The sequence below is a fragment of the Pelmatolapia mariae genome, linkage group LG9 (assembly GCF_036321145.2).
Source record: "Pelmatolapia mariae isolate MD_Pm_ZW linkage group LG9, Pm_UMD_F_2, whole genome shotgun sequence".
Lineage (NCBI taxonomy): Eukaryota > Metazoa > Chordata > Actinopteri > Cichliformes > Cichlidae > Pelmatolapia > Pelmatolapia mariae.
This window is the reverse complement of record NC_086235.1, coordinates 6602317-6612500: the sequence shown is the minus strand read 5'-3', so window position 1 is coordinate 6612500 and position 10184 is coordinate 6602317. Positions and strand designations below refer to the sequence as shown.

At 40.6% G+C, this 10184-nt stretch overlaps 1 protein-coding gene across 1 annotated transcript in view; it reads left to right on the top strand.

Annotated features, from left to right (window-relative positions):
- LOC134634972 (zinc finger protein 345-like) overlaps positions 1–5020 on the top strand; it is a 7585-nt gene extending 2565 nt beyond the window's left edge. Inside the window, exons 2-3 of the mRNA XM_063484482.1 lie at positions 961–1557; positions 4140–5020. Of these exons, the coding sequence (XP_063340552.1) occupies positions 961–1557; positions 4140–4829 (1287 nt within the window). The 3' untranslated portion in view covers positions 4830–5020. The remainder of the gene's footprint in view (positions 1–960; positions 1558–4139) is intronic.
- Positions 5021–10184: the final 5164 nt, after the last annotated feature.

Genomic DNA, 10184 nt, shown 5'->3' with positions numbered 1-10184 from the left:
TGCCGACATGTGGCCAACAGTAATGTTTTAATGTTCTTCATTATTAAACATTCGCACATAAATAAGTGACATCATATTCAGTACTTACTTTTGCCAGTTCATTCTTCGGCCGCTCCCTTCTGCCGTATTTTGCGGCAAAATTATCCACACCCACCGCCGCGCTATGGATTGTGGGATATATGGGACCACGAAGCGTGCACCGGACCACGCTTGATATTTGGGGAAATCGACTGCGCATTTGGAGTATGCATTTCAAGTGCACTTTGAATTGGGACAGCCTTACTCGTACTCGCACTTGAAATGCGTACTTCAAGCGTGCATACCCTGAATTGGGACACAGCCTTTGACCCACACCTGTTTTTACACCATGGCTGGTGTGATTAGGTAGAGGATCAATAGGGGGTCCATGACCCTTTTGGGGGACACTCCCATTAAGTTTAAAATCTGGGACTCTCCACCATTTGACCCTAGAACTGAATAAGATTCTGGGATGAGAGGTGAAACGTCTTCAAGCAAGCTTGAACATGTTTGCCTTCCAAGCTCCTTAGAGTACGATGACCTGAATGACTAAGAACCTGTTAACTATTACAATGGATCTGTTGTCATTGAATAAACTAATATCAGGAACGGGAAATATAAAAAAGCATAGACCTGTAAACATTTTTTACTATTATGAGTGTGTTAGCATGTTAGCATTAATATTTGTGTACAAGTAGGCAGGTGGGGCATGATTTTACTGTTTGAACAGTCATCCAACCTGGTCTTAATTATTTTTAAACACCAGTTTGCATGTAATGTGTTACTACTACCAGCAGGTGGGGATAAGAGACCTTTAAGGAATTTGGTGCCACACTCCACCTTCAGGTTTAAAACTAGTGTTAATGGAGGGAGTTTGAAGGTTCAGTTTTTTTCACGACTGCATTTCACTCACTGCCTTTGTTTGTATCTCTGTCACTGCAGGACCAACATGGAGTGAGAAGTCAGCGCTCTCAGGAGGCCGACAAACCTCACAGAAGAAAGACAGAGAAAAAATACACCTGTGACGAGTGTGGGAAGGATTTTAATGTGAAGTATAAACTAGAACGTCATCAGGTCATCCACACTGGAGAGAAACCGTTCTGTTGTGATGAGTGTGGAAAGACTTTTTCCTGGGGGGGTTCCCTAAAATCACACCAACTCATCCACAGTGGAGTTAAAGCGTACAGCTGTGATCAGTGTGGCAGAGCTTTTTCTCGCAAGAACAGCTTACGGCGGCATCTAGTTAGTCACTCTGGAATTAAGGCGTACAGCTGTGACATTTGTGGAAAAACCTTCAGCCGGCCGTTCACCCGAGCCATACACCTACGCATTCACACCAGACATGATGTGTACTGGTGTGATCAGTGTGGCAAACAGTTTACAACAGACACACAGTTACAAGGCCACATGTTTACCCACACTGAGGAGAGACCTTATAAATGTGATGTGTGTGAGAAGACTTTTAAAACTCCACGTTACCTGAGACGACACCAAGAGATCCACACCAGAAAGAGACTCTACAAGTGCAGTTACTGTGAGGTATGTATTTTTATTTCTATCTTGTCATTTTAGCCTGACTGTTTGGAACAACTCTGCTCGTTAAACTGTGTTAGCATGTTAGCAATTCTACTGCATGGAAAAGCAGCTCTGAGTGATTATTCAGATTTTCATTTCAGTTATGATTTTTATTTACGCGATCATGAAAAACTAAAAGTGCTGAAAATAGATATGATGGTGTTATTTAATGTTCAGGTAGTTTAGTGCCTTAGGGCAGGGCAATATGGCCCAAAAATATTTTTCACAATATATATTTGAAAATTTGCAATAACAACATAACTGACGATATAACTGACATGAGACAAAATACTTTACAACTCCACAACATTATTAGTGAAAAAAAACACGAATTTATTTTGTATATAAAAATTTTACAGTGCAAATGCAAATTCCTTGCTAACATTTTAACCAAATGGCATTTCCAGTGGAAATTGGCTGACATATCCTCAGCATAACCATGTATAATATCCACAAAACTTTAAAAAAGGTGCTTTGTATCATAAAACTGAAGTGTGCCGTATTCTATGGACCATAAGGTGCATTAAGCGAAACAAAACAGTCAGATAAGTCAAGCTTTACTCAACTCATTCTTCTTGCTTCCTCCACTTCCGTACCATTGATTCATTAATGTTGAATTCTCTCGCAGCTGCTCTATTCCCATGTTCAAATGCGTGACTGACAGCCTTGAGTTTCAAATCAGTTTCATAAGCATGTCTCTTAACAGGTGCCATTTTGGGGTCCTTATACACATGCAATACGGCAATATTATGTTAAAGCACAGTACGTATTACTCTGCAAGGCTCCTGACCAATGTTCCCTCTAAGCTGTGCGTGCGCAATTGCGCACTGCTGGCACGGTCTCTGCGCAGAAAAAATCTGCGTTGCACACACACAAAAAAATCTGACCAGAATTGAAATTAAAGTAAATACGTTAACAGTTCTGTTTTGCAGTGTTAGTCAGTAAGTGACTGGCTGCTCCCGTATGGGATTAGAACGATGCCACCTTATCCCATAGTTCAGCCAATCATGCGATTCACATTCGTATATACGCAGCTAATCAACGTTGTTGACAGGCTATGACAGCGTCCTTATGTGCCGACACCGGTGTTTTAGCTAGCAAAGCGGCGTGGCTGATGTGGAGTGAAGCCACGTTAATGACAACGTGTACAACCATTGGAGATGTGAGCAGGACAGACGGAACAATTGACGGAAAAAGTGTGGATTTTATACCAGTTTTTAAATTGTGTTGATAGGCCACGTAAAACCAGAGTTATGATAAAAAAATATGCAATGTTTGGTTTTCTTCCTGAATACTGTCGTTGTTTATATTTACTGCGCGAAGAACCAGTAAAAACGGGGTTTATAAGGAAAACCCTCGAAAGTACTCTCCGCCTGTGGGCAAAGACGAAACCAAAACACCCCCCACCCCTTCCCATTGGTCGAAAAATGTACCATGTCGACCAATCAAAACATGGCATGTAGTTGTTAAGAAACGGGAGGAAGTTTTAGGAGTGGCGGTGGTGTTTTGAGATGTGAGAGATTTGCAAAGTTTAGCGCAAATCTTGTGTAGTTCGTGTGTAGTCTAGTCATTAATTTTGTTGTGTGTCAGAACAATGAGGCGACTGCTAAATGTTACAGGTGTTACAGGAGTGATACATCGTACGGTTACGGTGTAACCTTGGTTCTCTTCGTGACAGACAATCTCTCCCCATATGTACGGGTGCCACGACCAAGGAGTGGTCGTACCCCATACATATGGAATATGTTATGGTGTGGAGAGATAGCCTCGATATGCTAGAGAACTCCTGTTGTCAGGCCTGCAGGTATCAGGCTTTTGATGTTCTCCTTTATCTCATAGTGGACAGAAATTTATTTTTTGGAGTGGCACAAATAATTTGTGTGGCATCAGATTTGATGCAGAACACCTGATTGTTCTGTAAATATTTTGTAATGTTTGTTTAAAAAAATGCCTTGGCAGCATTTTAGGTAAACAGCTGCAAAAAACTTCGTCTGCAAAACTCAGTAACTTTTTTGAAGAACTATATAATTAATTGCCCAGCATTGGTCTTTATATACTGTATTTTGCAGTTACAGAGTTACAGGACTCTCTCCCAGACCACAGACTCATAATACAAGTCAGAGCTTTATTAAAAAAAAAAAAAAAAAGAGAGAAAGTTGTGTTTTCAAAATTGGAGTTCAAGTTATTTTTACTTCCAATAGTGTTAACATACTACACAGGTCATGAACAAGATTTATTTAAATTTTCATTGTAAGTGGGCTAAAGCAGTTTATTAAAAATAGTCTACCATAAATGTAAATGCTGTAATTTGATTATTTTAATAAACCATGTAACTTGGATGGATTTGACGCTGGCGTCACCACAGTGTACATGTCTGCTGTCGCTCACAGTGGTCCAAGGGATCGCTCAGGGAGTTTGTGTGTTCACTCAGACACATGAAAAATTAGAGGGAACATTGCTCCTGACTACAGTAGCCGTAGTGCTCCAACAATCCATCAAGGGTGCGGCTTCGTACTGATTTACACTGTGTTTGTGTCTTTGTTTAGAAGCAGAGCGGCACAGATGGATCCAGTTCTCAACTCTGTCATCACCGTAGTGGTGGGAAAGAGTTTCTCTGTGACCTTTGTGGGAAAACTTTCATTCTTCAGCGAAGCCTAATACTACATCAACGTAGACACACTGGAGAAAAACTGAAATACTGCAAAGAATGTGGGAGAGGCTTCCCCAAACCAAGTGACTTAAAACAACATGAACTCATTCACAGTGGGGTTAAAAAGCACCTCTGTGATCAGTGTGGGTCATCCTTCAGTAGTGCCAGTAGCCTTAAAACACACAAACGAGTCCACACAGGAGAGAAACCATACAAGTGCAGACACTGTGACAGAAGCTTCTCATGTTCATCTGCTTGTAACAAGCATGAACGTACACACATGGAAGGAAACTACAGCTGTGACCAGTGTGACAAGAGCTTCAGGAATTTCACTTCATACTCCGCACACAAACGATCCCACGTTACTAATAAACTGTTTCACTGTTACCAATGTGCCAAAACATTCACCTCATTGTCTGCTCTGTACAAACATCAGCGTGATCACTCAGGGCTGAAATCACTCCCATCACTGGATCACAGTGAATCTGCAGAGAGAGAAAGATCCTCTTCTGGTTTCAGGGTCAGACTCAAAACCTTTGAGATCAGGCTCCACAGAGTTCAGAGTGAATCTCCTGTAAAGATCTGATCAGGTAACTTTGAATGAAAATGTTCTGCTACTTAAATTTTAAGCTTCTTACACTGTTATGCTTCAGTGTTCGTGGCGAATGGTTTGCTTTGTTCCACCAGTTGGATGAACAAATCTGTTGTCAGTTTATCGAGTTTTTATTGCGTGTGTTTTAATAAATGTTTTCTTGTTCAGGTTGTGCTCTGAAATTCTGGAACGGTAAAATAAAAATTTAAAATGTTAAATAAACTGTTTGAGCCGTGATTTCACTTCCTGTATTTCAGAGTGAAGACTGAATTGAGAAATGAAAACATATTTACAGTGAGATGAACTATTTTCACTAGCACAGATGGAGGTTTATTAGAGGAGATTTGGCTGTTCTCTACTCGCACTGAACAGGGTTTCTGCAGCTCATAAAAATCTGACCTGAAAGTTATGAAAAATAAGATCTTTTAAATCATCAGTTTTTTATTTAGTTTTAGACGAACAAAGAAAAAAGGTAATGCGCATACACACCCAGCACACTGAGCAAACAAAATTTCAGTTAGTCACTTAATTAACAGCTATACACTGTTGGAGTCAAATTGTTAAATGTTGCCATTATTGTACTTAAACTTGTAAGTCTTGGTTCAAACTATGTGATCAAAGACATTCCGTTGTTTCTGACCCCCTCCCAAGCCTGTTGAATGGTGTGGGGGAGGCTGTAGTGGTTTTTTTTTTTTTTTTACAGGCACATCCTATGTGAAGGTTCTTTTTTCTTGTTTAGTAAACTTCCTGTTTTCATGACCTCACCTGTGTTTGTGTATGGTGAGACCGTTAGAAGAGTTAAGTTATATAAAGGGTGGGCCAGATGACCCTTTTGTGAGCAGGAGGTCACACACACACACACACACACACTGCCTTATCTTTTATAACCATAGGAGTTTTTGTTTTGTTTTGTTTTTAACAATGGGTGTTTGCGTAAACTGTGTGTCACACAAATAAAAGGCTGCAGGGGAAGCTGGTTCTTTGGACTTGTTTGACACCGAGGGCAGAGGACTGCTGCCGTCCGGCTCCCTTTGCTAGCAAGTAAAATCGATCGATCGCTGTTTATCTTGCTTCGTTAACAGGAATAAGTCTGAACTAGTGGGCCTGTGAAAGCGCAGACCCAACAACACACGTCCCATCTATGCCTCTGCATTGAACCATATCCTCTCTCAGATCGCATGGCAAGTAGTCCACCAGAAGTCGCCATATGTCCATGAAATTATGGTCACTGTCTGTTTAAATTTGCACTGAGCCATTCAGAGAGCAGAATGATAAAATTTCTTTGCAACACTAAGTTACAGTAGGGGGGCTGCTCCTTAATCCACATCTCCTAACATTAAACATAAGCTTATTTAATGACGTGGATCTCTTTTTCTCCAGATTTGTATTCAGAGGCAGCAACTGTGGTAAGAATTGATCCAGATCTTTACAGATCTTATAATTTAGTATCGAGTTCATTTCTTTGTTTACCAACATTGGGAAGGTTACTTTTAAAATGTATTCCACTACAGATTACAGACTACATGCCCCAAAATGTATTTTGTAACGTATTCCGTTACGTTACTCGATGAGAGTAACATATTCTGAATGCTTTGGATTACTTAATATATTATCATGCTTTTTACAACCACATGAATGCACTATTGCTGTGTGATTTATTACTATTACTGAGAGCTTACTCGCCATACCAATACCAACTAGATTTTTAAATCTTAATACAAAATGAATAACAGTAGCATGACTTGGGTAAGGCTGCACTTTTTGCAATGATCTCATATAGAAAACTATTTCTGTATGTTCTATTTTGTTTTATGTTGTCTTTTTGTCTGCTTTCAGAACTGCACATGATTATTTGCAGCTAGCAGGTTGTTAATGCTATCTATCAAGTCTAACAGTCTATGAACTAACCCAGAGCTTCCCAAAGTGTGGGGCCCACCCCCTAGTGGGGGCGCGGTATGAAAAGGAAAAAAAACAAAAAACACTTGGACACTGCTAGCATAATGGACAGGTTTTTGATGGGGTGCCCACACAATTGCAAAGCAGCAGATGAAGCATCGCTGAATATGTTTTCAAACTAACTTCATTCTAAGCCAAAGACTAGAAAATATGGTGAAGTATATCTGCATTCTTGATTTTTAGTTCACAAACACTTCTTGCAATGACTAACTACTCCTGACATTTTGGAGATGTTAGCTCTTTATACAGTAAAGTTACAGTGGGATACAAATAATATCAGGCCGTTCCTGCCACGATTTGTTCCCCGGTTTAAATCCCGGACAAACAGTATCCCACAGTTGTTTATGTTTTTAAACCCATTTTGCACAGAAAAGCATTTTTTGAGAAATGTATTGATAGCAATGTTGAATATTATTACACAGGAAAAAAACAACTATATGTAAAATAATCACACCGTGACGCCTCTGACTTGTAAATGGAGGGACATTAACTGCGTGTGTATGAAAGCATGTAAAACCTGCAGATAGTCAGATTAACAGTATTTTGCCTCTATCTGCCATTCTGCAATTCATCTCATGTAAACAATAACGTGGCGCACAGCGTGACATGAAAAAAGGCACATACCTTTGACGTTGTGTGACGAACTCTGTATTCCTCGTCCACACAAACGCAAAAAAGGAGTTTTAAAAACCCTCCGTTTTCTGTGATTCAAAACGCTCTTTACATCTGGATGAAAGGCCCAAACGCATAGAAACAGCTGCGTTAGTGAGTTAGTAGTGTATTTTATTGCTACCTGTAATTTATTGCAGATTACTTTTATTTGTTGAGGTGTGAAATAAACCACAATGGAGTTTGGAAAAAATATGGGTGTGTGTGGTTGGAGGATGTGTTTTTCTTGTAAAACAAAGGGGGCCTAGCAAAAAGGTTGGGGAACCACTGAACTAACCCTATCTAACACCAGCTAACGATGTTAGCTTTGTTGAGAGTAGCCTTCAGTAATAGTAATAAATCACACAACAATAGTACATCGAAGATACTAAAGTGGCATACAACCCAGGCAGCTACCACAACTAAATTGAGATAGTTCCAGTAGGCTAACATTAGTGTTTATAAAAAAACAAAAAAAAACAAACTTACTTTCAGCTCAGAGCAGCTTGTTTGCTGGCAAACAATGTTTGCATTGCACTGTCAGATTTTGCCCATCCCTTTGTTCTTTAAATGTGAAGTGGTGTCAGAATTTCCACAATTGCCCATGCAATACTGGCCCTGCTTCCACTGTGTAACTGATGCCACCAACATTAACAGGACGCTTACATTTAGTGGTGTATCCGGTATGCACGTGCGATACTGCATATATTGGTATCGATCCAATACCAAGTTAATACGGGCCAGTATCGGTAATACCAATACCGATACCAATACTGTTCAATAAAAAATTGGATGTGTCATTGAATTGCTAAATCGCAATTAATTTTCATGACCTTAAGTGTTTTTTGTGAGGTTTCCTTTTTTATTATTAATTAGTTAAAACCCAGGAGATAATTAGGAGAAATAATTTATTTATAATGAAATTAAAAAATGCTTTATTATTGTGGCTGGTCGTGGTCTGCTATGCCGCTGCAGGTGAGACGGACTCACCTTCACGGCATCTACAATCATACCTTGCCAGCTTAAAACTTGTGCTCTGCTTGTGCTGTTGTTGTTTTTGGTGTTGATGTGTACGGCTGGCAGAAGGAGAGTTGCAGCCGTTGAATGGTGGACAGCGTGCGGCAGCTGGAGGCTGGCGTGCCAGCGGGACCTGCCAAGCTGGAGACGGAGGACGGAGGTCGAGGTGCGTGGAGTCCTGACACGCCTGAGGTTGGCGTGCTGTCCGCTTCGGCCTCCTCCGGTTGGACACTTCCCCGTTGCTGGGCCAGGGCATGGGGCGCTGATGTTCCGGGCCGATTCCCTCGCCTGCTCGCGGAGTGGGGAGTAGGTTCGGCAGGTTTGGTGGTGATGTGTACGACTTCCAGCGGGAGAGCTGCAGCTGTTGAATCAAGGGCGTAGATTTGGCATGGACGAAAGGGACACCCCCACCAATATCCAGCGATTATTGAATTGTCCCCACCAGTAATTTGATGTCTTCGAGTAAAGAAAAACAAAACCAATAGAAAGAAAAAAAACGATCTGTCAACGTCTCATGCAGTTAAATTACGTTCTCTACTGGCAGTGGCGGTCCTAGCCTGTTTGGCGGCCTGGACGAACACTCCCTCTGGCGCCCCCCCCCTCCCCCCCCCCCACACACACATGAAGAGAGAGAGAGAGAGAGAGTATGAATAGTATGGAAACGGCTACTAAACAGACATAATTCGTCATACAATGAGAACAGGACAAATCAACAGTTGACACTGACTAATTAATATTATATTATTGTATATATTATTTGGAGTTTAGTCTGCTACTGTTACTATTTTTTACCATTTCTTCTTGGAGTAACTGTAGCCCACATAATTTCCTTAGGGATTAATAAAGTATTCTGATTCTTAATGTTTTAGGATACATGACCTGCCATTATCCAATGACACATCTGCTTACCTGTATCTTTTGCTCGTTTCTCCTTGTAGGAGCCATAATTAAATGTATTGAATTTTAATGATCACTGGGTTTTCATTTGTTTGGTTGCTATGGTGATGTGTAACGGGAGTCACGTGGGTGCTAGCGGTGACATTAAGAGGGCGTTGTCAGTCTGTCTTTCACTGGTTTGATTTTGACAGAGAGGAGGGCTGGGTAGCCGTAGTTTTTGTTGACCGCAGCACAACGAGTTTCCCCTTGTTGCATTAGAGCCTGTGATGTTTTAAGAGTTTGAATCGCGAGCCGATCACATTGCTCTGTAAACTTTTCAAGCACTTTAATAAACAAGCAAGCAATTCATCCTCTCGCATTATTGCGTAAAGTTGACAGCGCGTCAGGCAAATAGGCTCAGTCCCCGGCCTCTAGCGACTGTGGAAGTCGCTACGCTCCTCCTCTTCTTTTCTCTTTTTTTTAAACTTTAAAAACGGGTTGTGTGAGACTTTAAATCAACAAAATATAAAATATACATTTTAAATTGTTATTGATCCCTTTACCCCTGGTCCTAAAGTGTATATTTATTTTTTACTCTTAAATATTTATTGTTCGTTTACTTGCACTGTTTTAACTGGAGCCTTGTCGTCTCGTCTCTCTATGTACTGGACTGTATGTAGCGGAGATGACAATAAACTTTAATTTATTATTTTACTAGCGAGCAGGCGCACCGAGGGCTCTCGCGCTCACTTTTCGTGTATAGAAAAACATTGGTGCAAATTATAAGTCTGTATCATAATGTCTGGTGTTTTCGTGTTGTTGGTTTGTTTTTATTTTGTTTTATCTTGTGAG